At 40.1% G+C, this 25,126-nt stretch overlaps 1 protein-coding gene across 1 annotated transcript in view; it reads right to left on the reverse strand.

Annotated features, from left to right (window-relative positions):
- Positions 1 to 25,126, reverse strand: part of CRYBG3 (crystallin beta-gamma domain containing 3) — a 96,080-nt gene that overhangs the window by 43,577 nt on the left and 27,377 nt on the right. Inside the window, exons 4-8 of the mRNA XM_065638848.1 lie at positions 23,327 to 23,760; positions 5,345 to 10,325; positions 4,365 to 4,412; positions 3,889 to 4,004; positions 2,688 to 2,835 (exon numbers count right to left, since the gene is read on the reverse strand). Of these exons, the coding sequence (XP_065494920.1) occupies positions 2,688 to 2,835; positions 3,889 to 4,004; positions 4,365 to 4,412; positions 5,345 to 10,325; positions 23,327 to 23,760 (5,727 nt within the window). The remainder of the gene's footprint in view (positions 1 to 2,687; positions 2,836 to 3,888; positions 4,005 to 4,364; positions 4,413 to 5,344; positions 10,326 to 23,326; positions 23,761 to 25,126) is intronic.

The following is a 25,126-nucleotide window of genomic DNA, read 5'->3' on the forward strand; positions in this document are numbered from 1 at the left end:
CCACCAAACCACAGAACTCAACAAGACTGGTAGTAAAATAAAATAATATTAAAGAAATTAATGATTACTGTCCTGTAAATACAAGCTAGCAAATAAGACCATCTGAAGCTGCTGGCTGTCTTCCTATGGCATCTAACAAAGTAGTCCCTCCTTGAACTAATAACTTCTTTTCACCTAGCAAACCACACAAACAAAAGAAACAAGCCCTTCATGTAATACTGTGAACATTCCCACTACAAAGAGCTTTTCTTAAGGAGAGTCCACAAGGAACCCAGTTATTCCCTGCCTAACCATCTTGCAGACAGAGATAATAAACTGCTGTTTCAGATCTCTTGTCACCTTGCAAAATAGTAGTTTACAAGCTTACACCAGAACTGAAACATCAACAACTCTTCTCAGCTCTTATTTTTGAGAAAGTAGCATTTAGCACCCTCTTTGGGCTTCTAGAAACAGAAAAAGTTCTCCAATTCCATCAGATCAATATATGCATTTGCAGTAGACCAGGGAACTGACTTGGCTAAACAGCTTGTGCTGCAGAAGCTGCATTGAACCTGCATGTGCAGGCAGATTTTGCTAGCTTAGGCTCATGTTGACCTGCCTCGGTGGAATTCAGACCCCTCATTACTTCAAACAGGTCTTTGTTTTACTAGTTGCACGATCTGTTTGTTCCTTTGAGATCTTCCTGTCAGCCCCCCAAAGTTCCTTCAAATTAAACACACATGGATACATCTAATGCGTATCCACAGTAAGTCAAGCCACAAGCTAACCACAAAGCTAACAGAACCTTTGCTTTTTGTGGATGCTTGAAGCCAAATCAGAGCACGAAGCTACTGGCAGACTCTCTCAGCAAACTAACATCTGCCAGTAAAAAATAAAAATAATATTGAACATACCTCCTACAGTTTCTTTAGTAAACATCTGCTTTTCTCTTCTTGGCAAGCCATTTTCTGCTCATATATTTAGCCAATTTTCAAATCTGCTAACTCAAGGCATCTGAGCAGCCATTAAACAAGCACCATAAAAAGCCACTTGAAGAATCACAAGACAAGCCAGACAGCCTGGACACACAGACACTATGACAAAACTAGGCAGGAGAAAAGACACTGAGCTACCCAGCCTATAAAAAGAGAACAGTAAAACATGCAATTCTGCAGATCGCATAGACACAAGCTGCCTGAAAAAGAAACAGCTATTTGTCAATTAAAATTAACGCCTACATTTTTCACAAAAAAAACAAAACAAAAAACCCCAATGTAAGCACTTTGGCAAACTACCTTCTAAAAGTAGTTCTGCAGCAGCTGAAGTACAACCTAAAAAGGAGGGATGATGTCATGAATCAAGGTTTAGAGGACAAAACCCAGCTTAGTGAGTTGCACACCCACACTGGCTCCATACAGCCCTATGGACTAACAGCAGAAGTCTTCCCAACCAACCATACCTGCTAAAGATTTAAGTTACAGGAGAAACAGTGTTGATTCCTGAAGCAGCGTACTGCAACAAAACCTTCTGACTGTGCTCTACACAAATGAACCACATACTGGAAGAAGAAAAACGCTCAAACCTGCTTAGCTGGGTTACAAAGATTTTTATGTAGCATGATGAAGCTAACCACGGTCTTTCCATCCACGGCTTTTCTTTGATACCCACGATACACCCAGCTTCAGACCACAGTTCCGCATGTTACTGTGGTATTTCTTTAATTATTTAGCTGCCTTCCATATTATTGATCAATATTCATATTCCACATTGGTCAAATGCTTTTAATTTGTTTAGCTCAAATAAATGTTAACTTCATTTTTCATGCCCTCAGCCAGCCTCTTTTGAATTTATTTATTTAAGTCTTTCAGAGAATGAAAAAGTATTTCTAATTGTTATGACGTTATGCCCCTGTACTGATGACAAAAAGTTATAAATTTTAAAATGACCTCTACACCTGCAGAGAGCAGAGAAATGCCACTTTTTTTTTTTCCTGAAAAACTTTCACATTGTGATATGGATAATAATTCCCTTGCAGTAAAGGGTCATTGCTCTGCGAATAACTGGAATGTTATGCTAAACAACAAGAGCACTAAGTCATCTTAAATCACAAGATCTGGTAAATATATTCCACATTCACTGAATAACAATGGATGCATTGTACTTAGTTTTAGGCATTTGATTCCTATCTTTTCAACAAAATGCCTTTTAAATTTCTGGCTGTAGGCAGAGCCAGATGCTGTAGGTGTACCACTTGTCCATGTGGAACCCCTACAGACGGCACAAAGCTGTAGAGGGAGCAAAAATAATTTTTTGGAGGCTGCACTGTATGAATGGGATTGGAAACCCAACTACCACACAGGCACAGTAGTTAGTTTAAGCTTAGATAAACATTTTTTCAAAAAATATTAATTGATTCCATTTAATTTCAATTAACTGGACAGGTAAACATCTAAAAGAAAGGGAGTCACTGTATCAGACAAAGGTGGTGGCAAAGAAATATAATCCATCTGGTCATTACCTTTAGGAAGAAAGGGAAATTTATCACAGCAAAAGCCTTGGACAATATCTTGAAGACAAAAAACGTGACTCATAGCAAATTTGTATAAAATCAAAACCACACCTAACGCATATTCTCCATTGCTAGTAATACACCACTATTGCCAACAAAAATTATTTATGTATGAATATGTTATTAACAAAGTCTATACCTTTGTTATATGTTTGATTGAACCAACTGTGAGGTTTCTTCGACGTTGTTTCATGCCTGGAAGATCCCAAAGGTGATCCAGCAGAGTCTCTCCTTCTTCTAGTACATATTTCCGACCCTGGAACTTTGGCTTCTCATAAAAAATCCAACTGTAATAAGGATATCATGAACTCAGTTGTTGCTCTTGGTTAAGACTGTCCTTATACAGCACATTTGCTGGAAAGCTCAGTAATGAGCTCTTCTTATCAAGCCAGCTATTGGACCTTTCTTATGCTGTCCCTCAGTAGTCACATTCACTTTAGATAAATACAGGGCTTCTACTTCTGTGCTTTAAAAGTAAAATAAAGTGTTCCCCTCCAGGATGCAGCCTAACATAACTTAAAATATTAACTGTATAAAACTACAGCTAAACCACAATGTAAGCAAAATGCATTATTTTACCACAACAAATATATTAACTGGCACAACAAAACATGTCTGGTTCAGGCAGATACTATGCAAGACATAAAACATACACGTACTAATAATAGCACTCCATATTTCTTAGGGTGTGAAAGAAATGTATGGAAAACCAAACAAGGCTGCCTTAAAACTGCATAAATGTGACATGCATTGTTACTGTGGCTGACAGAAACATTCACTGCAAGCGCCACCAATTAAATTCCAATGCAACAACTAACATAGTCTCAGCCCCGACTTCCCAAAGCAAACCTAGAAACACTTGGAAAATCTTCCTTAAAGGTACTTGTATATCCTTCTGCATCCACATTCCTCTAAATGCTACATTACAAACAGCAGCTGAGATTGTTTATTTTATAGTCCTTTTTCAACACCTACTGTTTAATGAAAATGAACTGTAAAAAAAAAAAAATAGTGTTTCTTTGGCATACACGTGCTTCTAGTGATGATTATGGCTATACTGTCTCAGCACTTTAGGCAAGAAGTCTAAACTTACTTGTGGTTCTATTAGAACTTTCAGTTTGAAGCTAGCTCCCAGGAGAAACAATATATTTTGGTTTTGTACTGCAGCATTTGAAGCCTTGTTTCATGTTTTTTTCATTGTACCAGTCTAATTATAAAGAAAGAAAGAGACACTCTTGCAGATCAGACTTATGTCATAAATAAAATAAACGAAAATACATGAGAAACATATACACAGTCTTTTGGAAAGACTCTATTTAAATATGACCTGGATTGCTTACCATCCTCTAATTATCCTAAGTAATGCTCCAATGGGAAAGATCCAGGATGTGGTATCTAGCACATCAGAATGAACTTCTTGTTTACTTTTATCGCCATAAATATCATAAATAATAATCTGAAACAACATACAATGCATACAACTGAGGGCTAATTTCAACATGCAGTGCAGACAGTTATTTTTCATTTGGAATAAAACCTATTCCACTTTGTGCCCACTCCACTGATATACTACACAGTTTCTTCTTTTATGAAACACTCTACTTAACTACAACAGCAGTTGTTACCAGAAATACAATAAAATTCCTAGTTGCAGGATTTTTATTAATATTATCTCATTATTAGCATATGTGAGCATATGCACCATTAAAATACAGAAAACTAGAATAACAAGTTCAGATGCTTACCATTCAAAAATTTTGGTATAACAACTTATTCCATTCATCATATTGATCTATGTGACACAAATTCTGCTCACCTTTCCCGGTCTTGGATTGTATTTGAGACTTGCCCTGTCAATGAGGTTCTGCAATTAGAAGTACATGGAAAACAACTATTAACATCCACAACAGTAGCACAAAGCACTATTCCTATAAACATATGCAACCGTCACTAGCTGAAACAATCAAGATTTGTTTCACTGTTTTTCAGAGTTAGTGCAAATGGTTTAAGAGAATCAATCAGCAGAAAGCAGCAAGTGCTAGAAAGGAACAACTACTACAGAAGATGTAACTTCTGAAAATGTATTACCCTTTCCCAGCAATCAGTAAACGGCATGTCTTAACAGTGGTAAAAACAAAATAGACTTCTAATACAGACTGAAATCTTCCCAACATCATGGAAGGACTTTATTCTTCAGTAACGCATTTAGTCTATGCAGTCTTTTTAATTTCTAAATATGGGAAGAACAGTTTCTATACCCTCATCTGTCATTGCTTTAAATAAACTAAAAAAAGAAATGCTAATCTATGGAAGCAGCTATATTACTTTCTTGCTAACTGACCTACAACTTGTAGAATACTCTGTGATGGAACAATCAAATAGCCCAGTAAGCAGATATTTATATTTTTGGCACACTACAGCCCGACTAATCTCAGAAGTGCAAGAAATGAAAGAACAATTTTCATACAAAAGGCAATTTCATCATCTTCAGGTTGAAATGTTCTTAACATGGACAAGTCCCCATTTTGCTGTTATACAGACTCACTTTTATGCATATTTTCCTACTGTATTTTCTATTCACATCTTCTGTTTTACAATCAAGTCACTTTTATCTGTGTGCTGAACCAAGAATACTATGGTTTTAAAATTATTTTATCAGATTCTTTTTTTAAACTATGATCTTAAACAGCTGAAATAATTTTGTTTATGATAAAGAATTAACCTTAAAAAGGGAGGAAGGGGAATAGGGAGACAGCAATTTTGAATCTGGGCTAATCACTTGACATGACATCTTACCGCTGACACTTCTCCCAGTTTTGGCATGGTGTTGTCCTGAGGCCAGTGAATCTTTGGCTGTAACATATCCTGGAGAAGGCTTCCAAACCTGGTCCCCTTCTCAGAGGAGCAATTGCTGGCAGATTGCAAATACTGGTAGTACACACTTGTTGAAGGACACTTCAGAGCAGCATCAGCTTTCTGTGAAGCTGGCTTACAAGGTGTTTGACTGGGAGAAGCCTCATCTGGAAACAGTTCTGGTTGCTCCTTAGAGTCAAGTTGTTCTTTTGAAAGTAGAGGTGATTGTTCACGAAACAAAGATCTAGTTTGGTCACTTGATTGAAGGGTTGTTTTTAAATTCCCTCTCCACTGAGTGGAAAGACATTCTTCTTGTCTCTCAACATCAAGCACGTTTTCTTCATATGACGATTCTTCCTCCTCCTCGTCCTCCACTCCCTCCTCCTCCTCATCCTCTTTACTGAACTGAGTAGAAAACTGTAGTCGCTCAGAAACCGACTGGAGAAGCGATAGCACAGAAGCATGGTCCATGTTATCTTTAGGTACTCCACTAGGACGGCCTTCTGGCGACACGTCTGTGGAAAGTAAGTCTTCTTGGGAGCTGTCATCTTCATATATTGGAGACAAAGAGAAAGGATATACTCTATAGCGCTTGGCCTCTACACTCAGAAATGACCCCGAGCTATGGCTATCTGTTGCTTCATTCAACTTGTTATCCTTCCCATAAAGACAGGCTGGCTCACATTTATTCTTCGCTCTTTCACCCATTAGATGACCTATATTATCCAAAGGCAGAATAGAAGAAGAAAGTGAACCAGTTTGCATATCATCAGTTGAGACAGACTTGTTCTCAGTTTGAAGGGCACTTTCATAAATGATAGTAAAAGAACTGTTTTCCCACTGTTCAATTAGTGGAGAAAAGGCCGTAAGATCCGTCGATTCCTTCACATTATTGCTACAGTCCAGATCATTTTCTTTGTGCTGATCGTTTCTCTTCACATCTTGATCCTTTATTTGTACCTGCTTTGGATTCTCATTATTTTGGGCAAAAATGGCATTGAAGTAGTTTTTCCCTTCGCTGTCCTCTACCATCACAGACAATTCAGGTACAGTGAACTGTGTTTTTAATCCATCATTAACCTCTGCTATCTCACTTGCCCCTTCTGCTAGTTCTTCTTCACTCTCCATTGCCTTTGAATCTTCTAAGGCTGCTTGTACTTCTGCAGGTACTTCTTCTGCAGCCCCTCTTCCCCAGTGATCATGTGGACTGCCCTCTGCACTGCCTTCCAGAGAACCCCAAGGACTGCTTTTGTTTTTGGATTCACTGTGCATGCTGGTACACTCTTCATCAGGCATAAAAGATGACAAATTAACGTTTACAGTTGGCAGCAATGTGCGCTCTGGCACGTTTGTATTATTGTATGAATCTTTTGACTGCAATGACAGAAGCATCTCTTCAGTCACAGTTGTGTCTCTATGTATTAAAGGTGAAGATCCATTAGATTTTCTACTAGTTGCTGATACTCCAGCTTTGCCACACAACTCTGCTGCAGCCAGATGTTCACACGTCTTTCTATCGTATTGCTCTGTGGCTGGTGTCATAAGATCTGATTCCGGCTTTGCGAAACTACCAGTGGGTAGAAATCCATTTGTTTGACATATAAATGCATTATTTGGTATATTTTCACCAATTTGGGACCAATCTATGCCATCTTCCATACTATTTGGAAGTAAAGGAAGACCTGAGCAATCTGCCTTTTCACAGTTTACAGCTACATGCTGAGTTTCCACCTTCTCTGTTGGTTCCTGTGTTTCGGCCGGTAACTTCATATCCAGGTTTAAAATCTTTGGGGTTTCTGCCGTAAGTTTAGGCTCAATCTTTTCAGAAGACCTTTTGCTTTTGTTGCCTTGCCACTGATTGGATGCCAGTTTTTGTTTGGCTGAATAAATGACTTCATCAATTATTTCTTTTGCTTTTAGTGCTAGTGCACTATGTAGGTCAGTTTTATCAAGGAAGGAAGATACTAGCTTTTCATCTTGATTATTTGTATCCACTGTTTTGTGTCCTGTAAATGAAGATGAGCCTCCTCCACTGCTCTCATTAAAATGTTTTAATGACTGCACAGAAGACTGGATTTCTTCTGCTTCCCGCTGTCCAGTTCCAGCTTTCTGATCATTTAGAATATCTGTATTTATTAAACCATCCTTGCTCCCACAAAGCTGGCAGACACCAATGGCTTGTTTTGCTATTATTTCTTCTATAGCCAAGTGTAAAACCGAGTCCACAATTTCCTCAGCCTTTTTAAACAAAATAGCAGCATCATGGAATTTAGCCTGTTCTTGTCTCTTCACATCATTATCTTCACATATCTCCTCAGAATGGAGCTCATTTGACTCTGCAGATACAGCAGTTGTTTGATCGTCCATCACAGAAGGAGCTTCTGAGATAGCAGAAGCACAGCTACCAAGACTCACCTGCCCCACAGCATTTCTGCTCACACTCTCAGTACAGAATGACTCTGATGCCATTTCCAAAGATTTCAAAGGATGGACAGGTGATGGCATTGCCTCTGCCAAGACATCGCCATCAGCCTGTTGAGTGGAGAAGGCCTCCTCTGCCCCATCACCAGCTCTGGGCCTGGAGGAATAACTCTTCCCCTGAGCAACGCCCAGCTTTTCCAAGGTAGGAATGGAAAGGTTGGAGGCTCCTCTGGATCCCAGAGCAGGTGAAGAGGGCCTGGGGATGCAAACATCCCTCACACCTACTCCAGCAGCAGACAGATGAAGCATAGCTGGAGTTCGCTCAGGTTCCAAAGAACCAGCCAGGCATGAAGTTCTCAGGTCTCCTGAGCAAGGTTGCACCTCGGTTGTTCTGTCCTCAGGGATTATTCTCCTAAACTCAGCAGCTGGAAAAATAGAGCTGTCCTGTTCAGAAGCAGCAGGCCATCCAGCAATCTGGCAATTTTCAGAGCTAGTGGCAGGAAAAGGTGTTTTTCCTTGGCTGTCAGATGAATAATCTAGTACTGTGGGTGATATCCTAGGGTTATTACAGTTTTCCTTCTTGGAAGAAAAATTAATACACCTATCTTCAGAAACAGGTGCAGATTTAGAAGTTATGCCTACATCAACATCTTTTGCACATATAAAAGCAGAATGGTTGGTTGAAGGTCTTTCTCCGTATCTCAAGACAGAATGAGAAACTTCCCGAATGCTTTCTTGCGACTTAGAAATACTAGAGTAAAGTTCAGAGACACAATCCTTACACTTAGAAGGAACCTGAGCAACCTCAGTCATACCAGTCTTGTCGATTTTAGAAGCAGCAAGAGTATTATTGTTCGTCCTGTCAATGCTGACTGAAGGGCAAGGTGCAGGCTTTGCTGTGTTATCTTCTGTGAGTGTAAATAATGCTTTGGCAGCAATGTCTTGAACAGTTTCAATGGAAACAGGACCACAGTTGTGGACAGGAACTGGGCTTTCCAAGACGCTCATCTCTACAGGCTCAAAGGATTTGTTCTTCTCACAGTCAAGATCAGGACAAGAAACAGTCTCTCTCACATCTTCTAAACTGACTTCTCTTCTCCCTATAGTTTTATTTTTGGTCTTGCAACTAGGATGAAGAGAAGTTGAACAACAGCCTCCAGTTTCAAAAGACGACTCAGAAGAAAGAGAGAGAGGTGCTGTCAGCTCATCAAAGTTAGATTTCGCACTCTCACACCCGTGTATGTATGACGATACATTGGCAAGGCTTTCCACTGCAGCCTCTGCAGCCTCAGGTAAAACCTTCATTGTTTCCACACCCTCAGTTTCTAGACAAGGTAAACCAGTCTGCAGCATGGCAGTATACTTAGAATTCTCCACAGGGATCAACTGGTGATCATTTTGTACATGCGTTATTTTCCCTAACTCACACAGTTCTTCATTACAAGTCCCCCTGCCCACGACTGTATCTTCATTGCTTTCAATAGATGACACAGAAGCAGTTAGATTACCTGAGGCTATGCATTTTTCCCCCCCGGACTCTGCACTTAGCGAAGCGGGTATTTGTTCATTAGAAGGTAAAAGTGCAGTAGCAATACATTTCTGTGAATTTTGCTCTCTTTCCACAGCAGCCACAGTTTTCTGTGTATCACTTTGTCTTGGATCACTATCGTCACTTGCACCAACTGTACGCTGATCTGCTTGTTGCTGAAATGTAGCGCTACTGGAATGATGCATCTGGACATCCAATGTTCTCTCCGAGTGACTATCCATTTGATGATTGCAGCAATATTCTCCCTTACTCACCTGTAGTTCTTCATTAACTGTCTTATATTTTGATTTGCGTGAATGTAAGCAATCATCCTGCATTTCTTTTGTGGACTCCTTATTAGCTGCTTTACTACAATGATTTTCTTCATCAGACTTAGAAGTGGCACTTTTCTCTGCCTGAAACTGAGCTTCTGCTTCTCCCAGCAGTCCAGCTTCTTTTCTATCCAAATCTCTCGCAGAACTTACATTAAGCGAAGTAGAATTGGTTAGGATCTCATTGTTTCTACTGCTAGATGACAGTAATGAATCTAGTGAATATGTCCTTTTAACTATTGTTGCAGCTATCATAGGTGTATGTTTTAAGTCTCTCTCATGAGACGACTCAATAGGTAGAGTTTTGGTCTTTGCAGTTATTTCATGTTTAATGCTACCCAAGCAATGCTGAGCTTTGTGAGACTTTGCCATTCCCATTTTAACTGCAGAAGAATTTACTATGACATCATCCTTGTGATCTTTAACCTCATCTTCCCCATTTTCTTTTAAGTGTTCTGATTTTGGAGAGACAGTTGTTTGGATTTCTTTATTTTCTTTGACCATTGAACCATTTCTGTTCTCAGTACTTTCTCCTCCTTTTTCAGCCATTTCCAATTGATTCTTCAGTAGCTGCCTAATCCTCGCAGAACCTCGATATGTCGCATAAGTGACCGCAGGTGCTTCTGGCTTCCGTTGCATCTGCCTGTAACAAGGATCATCATTATCAGCGCAAGACAGACTAAATAGCTAGTGTGATAATAAAGGTCAACACGAACTGTAGATGTACAACACTGTTTTCTTCCACAGGTTAGCACAAACTGTAGATTGCATGCAATACTATTTTCCTCCTTTTTCTGCTCTTCCTATATGGATTTGTGTGACAGATGACACATACAATACCTTTTACTGAAGAAAAAACGACTTAAAATACATGCAAAAAGCAGATGTTGCTATTAAAAAACTTCTGTAATTTGCTTTCTACTAGACGATGGAATCACTATTTACAAATGCCACTGCAAGTCAACACTTGCGGTGACAGAAATAAGCATACTTTCGTGAAGATGTTATACCCTACTAAAGCGGGCCTACACTTCAAAACTAAAAAGAAAGTTACTGTACTAATATTCATTAAAATATTGAATCAAAATTTAAATTTTTACCCAGGCTATTAACACATCGGTAAGGAACAGAACTAAGAGAAGCAAAAGAGAGTGAATGAAGATCAGGTAAGAATGATGACTGCTTGAATGCTGGAAGAAATACTGAAATAAGAAGCCTAGAAATGCGACAAGGACTTGGTAGATCTAGCCATTCATCAGCCCCACATTTGGTAGCAAAAAAACTGAATGCAAGAACTAACAAACAAATAAAATCACCATGAAAAACAGTGATCCTGATCCTTCACTGCTCTTTCTCATACACTAAGGATAAACTGAGAGCCTGTCACTTTCAATTTTCTGAAGAGGCAGTTTTTCTTCTTTTTTAAAACTATTAGACATGACAAATACCTTTCTTTCTAATGCTTCTGTCCTTTCCCCCTACTTTTTTGTCAGTTAAAAATTATCAGCTTTTTCATTCATCACCTTAGGATGAAGTACATGCTCAGACTGTGCTCAAACTCCATTCTGCCTCAGCCCCCACCTAAACTCAGAACCTTTCAAACTCTTATCCAGTCTGACCCTATGTTTGATAACCTGGTGGCTGGAAGTGGCCATTCAGCTGTCTGGGAAACTGTCATACTTCTTTTAGAAGAGTCTCTTGAAAAGAAGAGTTAGCTAACATTTTGATTTCCAAAATAAAAGCATTACAATAGGTAAAAAGTATCTTTAAAGCATTTTTAAAAGCTCTGCAGCTTACCATCAGTTCACATTTGTTAAAAAGTTATTACAGCTCTAGAGTTGAGGACAAATAATTCAAGTGAGAAACAGAACAAATTTACTGCAGAAAACTGAACAGCAAAATAAATAATTTCATTTATTTTAGTATCATTGAGTAACTATAACTTCAAATACTGTCTGTATAGATCTTGAGTGTGTATTCTCTCAACAGGTACAGAAGAATATAAAAATGGAGTGGATTTACCAATCTAAAACAGAATCTCTTTTCTGTCCAGGTTTTAGAGGCCTCGATTCTTACTTCAATATTAATTTTATTTTGAAGAAGAAACATAATAGTATTTATAAGCACAAGTGAACTCCCACCTTGTGCAGTATTTGGACATGCAAAGAGTATACACAAACTAAAAGAGAAAATATTCATATCCATAAACATTAAAACACTCATTTATATGCATGTTTCACACTAACAGGTACATTTAGGCTAATGCCAATATATCTGAATATGGGAACACAGACATCACGAGAACTTGAAAATTAAGTTTTTATTGGGATTAAATTCATTGTAATCCCTGACAAAGGCTATGGCACAGGAAAGTCTTATATAAGCACCACGTCTCCCAGGCATTTGCAAAGTTAGATGCCTACATTTAGTCTCGTATATCACTAGTTTGGTTTCCAGAGATACCAATAGTGGTAGCTGCTGAACACACACACCATTTGTTTAGGTTGCTGCTTTCAGCATTCACACCTCTTCGAAGAAACATACACATTTCTGAGTGGAAGTCCACCACTAAACCATGTCCCCAAGAACCTCATCTAAGCATCTTTTAAACACCTCCGGGGATGGTGACTCCACCGCTTCCCTGGGCAGACTGTTCCAGTGCTTGACAATCCTTTCCACGAAGAAATTTTTCCTAATATCCAATCTAAAGCTCCCCTGGCACAACTTGAGGCCATTTCCCCTTGTCCTATCACTTGCTACTTGGGAGAAGAGACCAACACCCTCCATGCTACAACCTCCTTTCAGGTAGTTGCAGAGAGCGATAATGTCTCCTCTCAGCCTCCTTTTCTCCAGGTTAAACAGCCCCAGTTCCCTCAGCCGCTCCTCAGACTTGTGCTCCAGACCCTTCCTTCTCCAGCTCCGTTTTTGGCCACCTAGGCACACTGCTGGCTCACGTTCAGCTGGCTGTTGACCAACACTCTCAGGTCCTTTTCTGCTGGGCAGCTTTCCAGACACTCTTCTCTAAGCCTGCCTCAGACTTGCCTCTACCAAGAATTTCTGCAGTGGATGCTATTTTAAGAGGGAACCAATCTCTCCTCCACAGACATCGCAACTTCAGGATCTCTGACCTTTGATAAAGAATTTTCTGCTCACCATATTATAAAAATTTTGCCAACAGACCTGTAAGCCCTAATGCATTTACTTTTAGAGCACTTAGAAGCATGTTCAATCTGAACACTCACATGCAACAACAAGAGATTTAAAAAATGAAAACCCATGTTCCTATGCAGCAGCAGTTCAGATCTAAGTCTTATGAAACACATTTAGAAGCAGGCTCTGTCACAGACAATCCTTTGAAAGTGTCACTAGAGACTTGTCTCATAGACATTATAAAGTAACAATTCATTTCTGATCACCAAAAAATATGTCAGTTCAGAACTTACCTTAAAAACTCTTTGCAATTATTTTTTTCAACTCATATGAGGATACAGATGAAAGCCTGATTACACACAGAACCCAGCATGTATTCCGTCACACATTTCAAATATTGGTAGATTCCTCTTTTCCCTTCTTCACAGGAAGCTATTCAATTCCCTATAAAGCCTTAATTCAAGTTCACAAAAGACTGTTTGACAGCAGTGAGAGAGGATGTCAACATGAGTTACATTAAATTGTAGAGATTTCTTCTATTCCGAAAGAGAAATAAAGAAGTTCTAGGGGGGCTAACTCAAGGAGGAGAGGGGAACATTTTCTACCATCTCATATGACAGACACCTTGTGTAACTTGCCTAGAAAGTGGCATTAGTTATAAAACAATCTTGTTGGTTTTGAAGCCCTGAAGCAGGAATGAACCTGCTACCCTGAATGCCTCATCTCAGTGCATCCATAAAGACTACGTTATTTGCATCTCTTTCAACTGTATGTCATCAAAAAGGTGACCCCTCCCAATGTTTGTATTTGTGCCATGCAACAATGCAGAGAGCAGACAACCCTGGACTATTTTCAAAGAGATGGAGAAAGACCACACAGTGTGACACAGCACTACGTGGGTACAGCATCTCAGATCCCCAGGCAGCACAGCTTCATTTGCACAGCAGGGCATCCACGTTAGAAAGACCTTATAACCAGTATCACTGCTCAGCTCCGGGTTCGCAAGCTCAGGTTCAGCACTGCTGAAGTGCAATCTGACTGCTGGCTGGCCTGTTTCTGCAGCATGCAACACTTGGCTCTCCCAATTGCCATTTTTTTCTCATACCTCACTCTTCCAGATATTTTCTCTGCAGCCCAGCAGTCTCTGGCTTTTTCAAGCATCCATGTGCATGTTTTCCCCCGATCTCCTCTCACAGACACCTCAGAAGTAGTTCCCAGAACAGAGAGATCTGCAGGCTACAGGCTGAAAACCACTGATCTAAATTAGTATTCTCTCTCGTGGTTCCTGTCTACCCCTCCCTGACTACTTTAAAATTATGCTATTGTTTATTTTAATTTTTTCCACTTAGCTTTTTTTCTACTACATACTTAATAGACAACTTTTCAAAAATTATGTTAAGGTCCTTTGTCTGGAAACAACTGTCTTTAAAATCACATTGAAAAACGTTCTGGTGGAATTCAACTTACTCAGCCAGCTGGTTTCTACACTTTGTCAGATCTTCATAAATGGAAAAACTAAAAGCCTTATTTAAAAAAAACCACTGTGGGCTAACTGAAAAGTTGCCATATACAACTTAGATGAAAAAAAAAAAATTAGTTTTTAGCCAGAGGGGATAGCTTCATGATTTAAATCTGAAGTTTGAAATACTTAGTGTCCTCAGACTTCACGATGCACATTTCAAAAGGTCAAAAGTTTGGCTGAACAAAGGGATTTGTGCACTGTTGATTCTGCAGAAAATTTCAAAGCCAATGTTGCATGAAGACAATTAGGAGCCAATGACAATTTTAATAAAAACAAACGCAGTCTCTGTGATCTTGGAAGGAGCGCTTTTCCTTCCTCTTGCCCCTCACGGTGCTACTTCTGGATTATCTTCCACATCTGAGAAAGCAACCCTACTCTTTGAGCCTGAAGGAGGAAAGCACAGATCGAGGCGGACCCAAAACACTGGCAGTTGCAAGACTATGACCAACACGAAGGGCCTGGGATGACTCCTGGCTCTTGGTTGCCATCCTTCCCGGCACCCAGCAGCAGCCGACCTTTCTGCCTCACACCTGTGGGAAGTACTCACGCACACCCGCCTGCCACCTGCATCCCCCAGCACCCCACGTAGCTCGGCCAGTTCCCCTTCCCTTCCCCTCTGTCACACTCAGATATTCAGCTGCTCAAATGCCTTTGACCTGCTCCTTCCAGAGAGCACGGACAAGCACGGGCTGTGCTGCCTCTGCAGCAGTTTGCCACGTGCTGCCTCACGCTGAAGTGCAAGGAGGGATTGTAAGATGCTGCAAATCCCAGGGAAAAGCAAATCACACTGACAAGCTGGATGGCACGAAGTTACCTTGTAAAAGACAGCCTTGCCTTCCGGCACAGAGTTGTAATATAGGCTGGAAAGGACTGTGGGAGATCGTCCGATTCAACCCCTGCTCCAAGCTAGGCCAACTAGATCAGGGTGCTGGGGGCCCTGTCCTGCTGCTTTCGAGCACCTCTGAGGATGGGCCTTTGGGGCAGGAGCCCTGTGCACATGCCCCAGGGTTTGACCACCCTCCTCACGGTGAAAACACGTTTCCCAATATCCTGTGCTCCCATCGCCTCTCATCCCAACAGCACATGTCTCTGAGAACAGTCTGCCTCCATCTCCTCTAAGGCCTCCATGAGAGGCCTGAGGACAGCAGTAAGGTCTCCCCTTAGGCTTCTTGAGGCTGAAGAAAGCCACTCCTCCTGGCCTCTTCCTCATATGTAATGAAGAATGAAAGCTAGGACATCCCTCTACTCTCAAGCAAGAGTGTACCTTCACACGTGTTCAGGAAAAGAAAGGGTTTGACTTCCAAGATGCCGGAAACAAAGAGATTATCTTTCACGTACACCGATGCTGGGGGGGAGTCAGGCAGATGTATCAGCAGGAGAATGTCCTGGGACCTGCCTGTGAGCGTATCACAGGTGCCGCCTGTGCTCTGAAGAGGCAGCCAAACGGGACTACGTGTTCTAGCAGCCCAACTGCCTACTTGAAGCAGGAACCCACTGATGCCCTCCGACACTACTTGCCACCCCAACAACAGTGAAGATGAAATGCGTGAGGATACTTGTTGACAAGTAAAGGCCTAGGAGGCCTAAACAATTACATTGACTTCAAAATCCCACTGCAAAATGCTGTTTCTAAGAAGCAGTCTCTGTTAACTGAGCACATTGCACAGCTGAACAACCCTATTAAAAAAAAGTTCAGTGGAAAAAAAAAACCAAAACAACCCAGTGAATTAATTTTCAGCTTAATTAATTTAGCTTTAATTTTGTATCATGCATCTGTTATGAATTACTCTTAAACTAAGAAGCTTTCATCCTTCAGAAACACAGAAATCTTTGCTTTGGTGCCAACAGGAACCTTTCCTTGGCCCAGGTCCCAGCTCTGGGCAGGTACCCTTCTCTGGCAGGCAGGCCTGGGCCTGCGTTTCTCCTGCAGCAGAGCCCTGAAATTCACCCACCCCACTGCTGGAATGGGTGGCGAAATCTCAGCGCAGCACCTATCTTGGCAAGGTCTCGGTTGATCCACGCAGGCTTGGGCTCTTCGTCAAAATTCGAAAATCTGTGAGTAGTGTTAAAGGGTAACTCGTTCAAATCAAGGTATGCATAGAGATGTGTCTGGAAGAAAAGGTGTACAAATAAGCCCTCTTCTTTAGTGACCTAACACTAAATCCCTCCATGAGAGTTTGGGCATATCTCTGCAATCACTGCTGGAGGCCTCCCTCCACAGCCCATCAAGAGAATTTAAGGGCAGGATGACCCTGATCCTTCCCCAGGGCAGCCTTTTAAATCAATTTTGGGCCGTATTTGGCTGTCCTAGAAGGGTAGAGCTACCCGCATAGCTTACACCCCTCTCAAGCAATAACAGGTCACTTTTGGCAATGAATCCCTGTCCATCCAAGCACCAGCAACTGGACAACACTGCACTTCCACAGTAGGTTTCTAAAGGCAGAAGCCAGGAAGACACCAGGAGATGAATTACTGTGTTCCCCTCTTCCCTACCCACTTCCTCACCCCAAGATGCGCACTCCTGCTCCTCGTGCTGCTTCACGTGTCTCCGTAGGAAACGGTATCAGGGAATTAAGACCAACTGATCTAGGTGCAAACTGCAGTGCTTGCAGGCATGCAGGGCACGTGCTGACAGGACCACCTGGGGTCCACAGCTGTCCTAGTGTTCCCCAGAGCCACCACCAAGGCAATCTCTTACTACAAAGAGAAGCAGCTGTCTCTCCCATCTCTGACGGGCTGTATATTACTATAGAAGTATATATATTTGTCTGTACAATGGGAATTTTTATGCAGGTATTATTATAATAGAAGTAATCAGAGTGCTCTTATTTTCCTCTGTCATCACCCAACAGATGCTTTCAAAGATGGATGGACACTGCCATGCTGTGTGTACACTTCCAGTTTTAAATGTTCAGGTTCTGTATGTAAAATAGGTCCTGGGTAGGCAATTAGATAAGCTCTGATCACAAGACAAGTCTGATTTCAACAAATGCAGCATCTTCACCACTCTTCTATATTATTCCTCAGTAACTACCTGGTGAGACCACCACCTGGGATTAAGTGATTAAATTTCCATTCATTTATTCTTGATTGTCTGCCAAAGGCATCTCTAGGGAAAAATGAATGCTGCCACTACTGACTGAATCAAAACCACAATACATAATCCATCAGACAAATTAAGGGCTATGTTTCTGTATCACCACAAGCCTGCATCTGACCAGTAACACAAAGGTGAATGACAAGCTCTGAAACACATGTTAACCAGAACTATGTAGACCTGAAGGATTTTATCAGATGTATTTCTAAACAGAGCAAAATAAAAGGACAGGGGTTTTAGCAGTACTAAAATGGGAAATACTATGCAATTAGAGGTATAACAACAGGTTTACTGGACCTTAAATTAAAAAACAATCAAAAAACCAAAAAAACCCCAAACCAAACAAACAACCTCTCACAAAATCAAAAAATGTATAATATAGGAGAACTGTAAACAGCCTGAAATTTGTCTCTCTTCAAGGCTACCTCCCCTTTCTGAATGAAATAGCTTGCAACGCTCTTCCTAAACTATGAGGAGGACTTGGTTCCTTGGTAGGGTGAGAAGTGTAAAAGCAGACTGTTTTGATCTTTTGCTTTTGAAATCACCCCTTTCCTCTTTTACCTACAGTTAGAAAATCTTTGCAGCTGTGGTATTGAGAGTTCTTATTCACGTCCAAGTCCACAAGGTTCATAACAGAAGGGAGAAGTCAGGATCTTCAATATTTTATCAAATTGAGTTATTAGCATCTTAACCAGCAGTCAGGCTTTTATAACCAAAACATTTAGAATAGGTACAATTTTTATTTTCATCTCATCAACCATGTTCAGCAATGTAATAAGGCTTCTTGCCATACTCCAGAACAAGCCATGTAGTTTCACAAGTACTATTGTTTTGCACATCGCTATATGCAACATCCAGTTATTGATACTGGATGTTACTAAAAAAAAAAAAATCTAGTAGAAGACAGGCAAATGCCAAGCAGTCAATAGAACAGATCTGGGTCATTAATCGTTGTTTTCTCAGTCATCTGTATAGAGTACTGCCAAATACCACGACTGGTATTCTTGAGAAGGCGGCAGGTGGGTACTACAGGAGTCCATTCTTGGGAATCTTAGAGACAGCCTCAATTTTGCAGCCAAATGATTGCTTGTTAGTGAAAGGCAATATATTTGTAAGTAAAAAAAATTTACATTTTAGGAAAGAAAAATAATGGGGGCAAACCCATGTTTTATATTTGTCACCTACTTTATGAAATCTTGATCTCTTTCATGTAGACTTTCAACAGTAGAGAAATTAGGTGAAGTGCAACCCTGCTGCTCTACGGTTTTACTTCTAGGGCTTATTTCATCAGTTAAAGGTTGGCTATTAACATCATCAGGAAGGAGCGCAAAGGCTAAAACTAAACACGAACTTTTCACTTTTATACTTAGCCCTCTGCCAGTGTGGACCATTCTAAACAAAAGTTGCCATCTTACCTAAGAAAGAGATTTTCTACACTTAGTAGCAAACACCTTACTTTGCATTTTTTTCCACTTACAGCTGAATAAGCATTACTTTAAAACTGTATTTTATATTTTACCAACCTCACCCCTTCACCATTAACCTTTTATAGAACACTACCAGCCCAATTGCTTGCTTCACTTCTCAGTGGCAAGGAAATCTTCAGCCATCCCAGACAAATGGAAGACTAAGGGATGTGCTAACTGGAGACTCAGCCAACCCAACTCTCCTCGCCCATCTTCTGTGCTGCAATTATTAGGTTACTGCCCACAGTAACTGTTATCTAGAGACTGCCCAATTTATCATGGTTTTGTCCTCTGTGCTCCTCCTTTACCACTTGCCACTGTATGGATTAAAGGAGCAAGAAGCCCTTGAGGTACAATTACCTCTGAGCCAACCAGCCAGGGTGACGGAGGAATAACGTGACCTGCACGTTTTGTCCCTCGCAAATACGTACTCCACAGACTGAGCTCATGAATTCCGCTTTCCATGGCTCAAGGCCTGGAAACTTGAGTCTTTAGAAAGTGCCATGCCTCCCACTGAGGGCAAAATTAACCTCAGCCTACAGGTCAGCACAGCCCAATTTCCTTGTATTTTGCAAAATATTGTTTTAAGGATATGAGGTTAATGAAGTTGCCTGGGTAGAAGCATCTGAGACCATTTGGTAGATATTTTAGTTCTGAAAGGTGTTTGTTTGGGTTTGGTAGGTTTTTTTGTGGTAGTGGTGTTTTTGTTTTTTTTTTTTACAACTCCAATGGGGATTATGCAATATAACAATTGTCCCTCTTTCACTTGCCATTGCAACCTCCTCCCCTAGCCACAGATACCCTCTAATTCAACATTTGACAGTAGTTCAGAAATAACAAATTCATTTAAATGTTCCTCATGACAAAGGAAACAGTTGTAAGATTAATAACGCAGTGGTCTTAAGGATTTGTAAAGCTCTCAGCTTCAATTTGCCTCTACATTAAATGCTAAAATTGCAGTTTAACACAACAATCAATGGAATCAATAGTACTTTCGAATTTATATGTACCACTAGCATCTCTCATCTGTCTTTTGGGACCCAATCTTCAAGAGATTAGCCAAAGACTACACTAACACCATCCCTTCCCCTTCATGGTATCCACTGACCTTCCTGTTCCTTTGTCCTACATCTTTCCCTTCCTCCATCGTTATTTGTGTGCACCCACTTCCAACTACTACTTATGACCTTCTACAAAACTATCTAGCCACTAGTCAGTAACCAGGAGCACTTTTACAGTTTAACTATGCTAAGGGAATACCAGTTAGTTAATATTTAGTAAAGAAGCTAACTAGTGCTGAAAAGAAAAAAACCTGCTCTACATTCTTTAGACTTTTATAAACTAAAAAAGAAGAAATCCAGCATAATCACATCCATAACAGAAAAAGAGGTATCCTCAATTCACACTTTTTAAAAAGTAAACAAAGCAAACCTCTGATTCTAGATCGTTATTTCAATGTCTCGTTACTAATTGCGTCAGAAACACAGTTCACATTGTGTAGTCAAGCAAAACATACACAAAAGTTACAGAGATTGTCTAATTTCTTCGTATCCTGAGCCAAAAATTGGCAGAACGTACTCTACTTTTGAGAATAAGTTTAAAAGGAAAATCACTGGTTTAACGTTTGCTGGACTTAACAACAGCTACAACCAAAAAACCCACAAATTTTCTTCCATTTAAAAAAAGTGATTTTCCACAGAAAAACGTCATTCTGTATATAGACCAACTTACTCCTACCTCCAAACCAGCAACACACATTTTTATACGCTTGCCTCACCATAAGACAGGTAAAATATGCCAAAAAAAATCTACACTGATTTGCATAGCTTATCTGACAACGTCAAAACATGGTCAATTGAAAATGCCAGCTGCAACTTTGATTTCAAGGAAATCAAAATAACTCAAAAATACTTGCACAAAGCAAGAAGGTCGTGTCAGTGAATTAACACCCACACTTTCCGAACTCTGTAAGCTTTTATTAATGCCAAATTTATTAATCCACGTTGTTCTGAAGAATTCACAAGAAGCAAATGAAGATTGAGACCATCTGACCCTGTAAACTGTGCATATAGACTGCCTAGCACCTTACCAGTTTACTGCTTAAGACCTGCTCAAATGCAGCAGTATAGAATGAGCAGAGCAGCAAAAAAATACTACGACATTCTATCACTTCCACTGTATTCACAGGCCTGTAGGCATCAATAAAATGGGAAAGTCAAAACAAAGTTTAGGAGTGCACTTTGAAAAGCCAGAGGTTTCTACCTGGAAGGAAAGATGTGCACCAGCTCCTAATTGCATCAGCTGGGAGACTGGAAGGAAAAAAAAAAAAAGACAAAAAAAAAAGACTAACTTTGTAAGGGCTGACCATGGCTGCCTCTCATCCACTTATTGCAGGCTTCAATTGCCATATTTAGTTCACCACATATGTGGCCTTCAGTTTATTCTCCAAGATTCATGTTTGTCTGAATAGACAGGAGAGACTCAGTGTAAGAGGACTGACTTTGTTGGGCAGTAGAGTAAGAAAAAAACCTGCACAGAGGACAGATTACCACTGCAAACTGAACAACACAACCATTAGCTGTGCGTGGAGAGAGCAAGAAAGACAACATGGAAGAAACTATATGGAATGGAGCAAAAAGTGAAAAAGATCTACTAATGTCTACTGTCTTTTTTGACTAAGCTCTCTTTGAGACAAGGAGTGACTTTTCTCCTACCTCCGCATAGCCCCTAGCTATGCAATGGCACACGACTTACCTGCCTGTTTCCAGAGCATACTACAGAAACAGCAAAAAGCAGCAAGAGACTGATGCAGCCAGCCTGTCCAACAAGTTTTAAAAAAATGCACAGTCAGTTCAGGAAACAGACGGAATAACATAATGCTCCTAGGCCTCTCCAGATAACAACTAAGGGGAGGAGAAATTTTCTTCTATATTGATCAATTAAGTGGTGGTGCTGGGCTGCAACACATGATTTGGAAAAAGGGTCAGTCAGGTGTGTGCTACTACGATAAGAATCTGTAATAAAAAACAGTCTACCACGTCATAGACCAGAGTACTCACGGGAACACAACCATTATTATTATTATTATTACTGTACTTTGGTAGTGCAAATACAGTCTTAAGTTCAGATTAACAGGTTATCACATCTCCTATTCATATCCTGATCAGCCATTACATTTATCATATAAAGGTGAATGACAGATGCGTCAAATCATTAGTCCATTGAATAATAAATAAGAACAGAGTGCTGGAGACATCTCAATATGGAAGAGAAATTCATTAAGCAACTACTTTGGGAATCTCTGACCTCCTATATGGAGGTGAAACATTTCATACGCCATGGATAAATATACTGAGTACAACTCAAATTAGTTTTAAAACTTAAAAGTAAAAAAAGGTAGTTCTTCTCAGTACATCCTCCCATTCTGTAATACACACAGAGCATTGTGATAGAATTACTGGTTACCCAAATCATTACTTTTGGCTTGAGTTTCAAATAAATACCCTGGGCAGTATTAAAAATCTGAGTAAACATTACTTAGAGATTCATTGCCTGGGGACAAGTTCATATTCTACATACCTATCAAAAACTGGACAGGTAGCACATGCATGCATGCATACATACATAACTCCCAACCTGTGCTGTACTGGCCCACATACACTCAAATATTCAACAGAACAGCTACAAATGTTTTTGGAATACTATTACCTATGGTTAAGCCACGATCAGAAAGATTTTGTTACATACAGTGTGGATCACAGCCAATGTTTCCGCTTTTCTACTCTCGTTGGTGCCCTTGGCACCATTTTTTTTGGAAATCTCTTTTAGAAATATTACATGACTGTTAAGGATGATGCATATTTACGCTAATTGAGTATTTTATATAACCTTCTTTAAATTACAGGAAAACCCCAAAGAAAAAGGGTAAACAAAACACATAAGCAAAAAATTACCAAGTCAAATAAACCAGGAAAGATAATTTGAAAATGAGGAAATCTTACTTGCAGAAGTAAAACCACTGAACTAGTCAGATACAAAAAGGACAAACATCCAAACCTTTATTTAGCCACAATATGGACAGAAATAAGCTCTTTACACTTTTTTTTTTAAAGTAGATCTACAATACTGAACATATTTCTAAATGTCACATCCTTAGCCTTTCTTAACACTTAGATGCATAGCCAGGAGAGTCCTAGAAAACCTTCTTTAAAGTTGTATTTTGTTGCAGTTGACTTCTCATTTATTTAAGGTAGTTGCACAAAGGTAGTTTCGCACAGTGTCGAGTCAGGGACACACTCCAATCATCCTTAGAAATTACAGTCATTATTCACACAGCAAAATTAGGCAAGGTAGGTCTGTGCACACACAAACAAACATTAACATATTTAATACTGAATTATAAAACTTACTTTTGTGCATCTGCAGATCGTTTCCAGCCTCCTTGCAGATCCTGTGAGATATCTTTTCCAATATTTAAGTTGGCACCATCTTTATTCTTAGAATCCTCTTTTATTCTAGCTGTAGAACAGATAGGTTCTTCAATTTTTGGACACTTTGGCTGCATGTCCTCTGGAAGGGTATTTGTGTTCTGTAAATCCTTTTCACATCTGTTGGGCTCATTTTGGAAGGTAGAAGGTTTAGATTCTACCAAAGAAGATTTTGCTGCAATGTTAAATAAGCTTCCAAGAAAATGAAAAAAACCTTCTCGGGGTTGCTTGTCTTTATCGACTGCTTTGGTTCCAGGAGTCAAACTAGGAAGGCTATTAGCCTTTTTCAGCTCCTCCTGGATTTCAGACTTGCTAAGTTCTTCTGTGGAATGGTTCTTCTCTTCATTTTGACAAACCTAAGATAAATACAAGAAGCACATAAGGAAAATGTTTCCTGTCATTTTCATACATTCCCCAATTCCTCAATTTGAATTTGTTCCTATGGACTGTATTCCTTTCAGGAGATCTGTTGTTTAAAGGTTCATTTTAAGATCAAAGCCCTGTGCTCTCTTCTGTTTTTGTACTAAAAAGGTCTATATTCTACAAAAAGCCAAAAGGACTAGATGGGCCAGAAGATTCACAAAGCAGCTGCTGGGGAAGTAAAGTACAGAAGGACAGATGGGGAACAATTGCTTCAATTGGCAGGAAAAAAAAAGCAAGGAAGAAGCAAGGAACAATTTTTTCACACTTCAGATTCTAATCTGCCCAAAAAGCACAGCTTTACAAACAAATCCGTATGCACTTGTGAGAGAAACAGTTTTCATCTTGCAAATATATGAGGAGCACCATAGCAAAACACAAGCACACCATAGCCTTAAACATAGGGTAACCTGCGCTTGCAAAAAACCCAGGAGAATCAAGAGCAAGATTTAGAAAAACCAAACTCAATTCACATGCGAGAGATTAATCCTACCCACTATCCTTAGCAACCCCATGTTGCACCCTTTGGCCAGCATTCCTTCAACTCCACAGGCAACTAACTGCACAGCTCTATTTTCTAACCCGTTTGTAGTCTCGCACAGCTCCACGGTTTACCACGCTCAAACGGCACAGTTTTCCACACAGCTGAAGTCCTACATACCGCTACTCCTGCACCCATGACCTTCTGAACTGCCTATCACCTAACTGACAATAATTAGTACCAAGGCAGGGATTCACCTCATGTAAAGCACCTGTTCATTTCTTCCTTCGACTCAGCTGAGCATCTATCCCCAGGGGCCAGACAAGGTCTGTTCCTCACCAATTTATGCCCTTGAATTTCCTTGGTGCCAGCTTCCCTTACCGATCCAAGAACTGCTGCCCAAGTCCATGCTACTTCTGCCAAGACTACCCGCCCCAAAAGATCATGCAACTTCACTGGCAGGCTTTACAAACACCACATGTAACCACATTTTCAGCTTCACAATCTAAAAATGCTTTTTCCCTGGACCTCCCTCCCATCCTCACCCTTCATAGTGAGAGTCATATGCTATTGCTGCCTATTTTATCTAAACAGTACAATGCTTCTAATTTCAATCCCTGTTTCAAGCCAGTTTACTAAAACAGAATAAAGTTACCCCAGCTTTTCTTAAATGAAATCTATTCTGCTCAACAGGAGTGGGGAAGGAGAACATGAACAAAAGTCCCATGCAAATTTTAGTTGTGTCAATAATATCTTAGGATAAAAGTAATTTATTTGAATTGGATAACACCTACCCATTCAATCTAAGCAGAAAGCTACTA

Source organism: Caloenas nicobarica, chromosome 1, assembly GCF_036013445.1.
Source record: "Caloenas nicobarica isolate bCalNic1 chromosome 1, bCalNic1.hap1, whole genome shotgun sequence".
Lineage (NCBI taxonomy): Eukaryota > Metazoa > Chordata > Aves > Columbiformes > Columbidae > Caloenas > Caloenas nicobarica.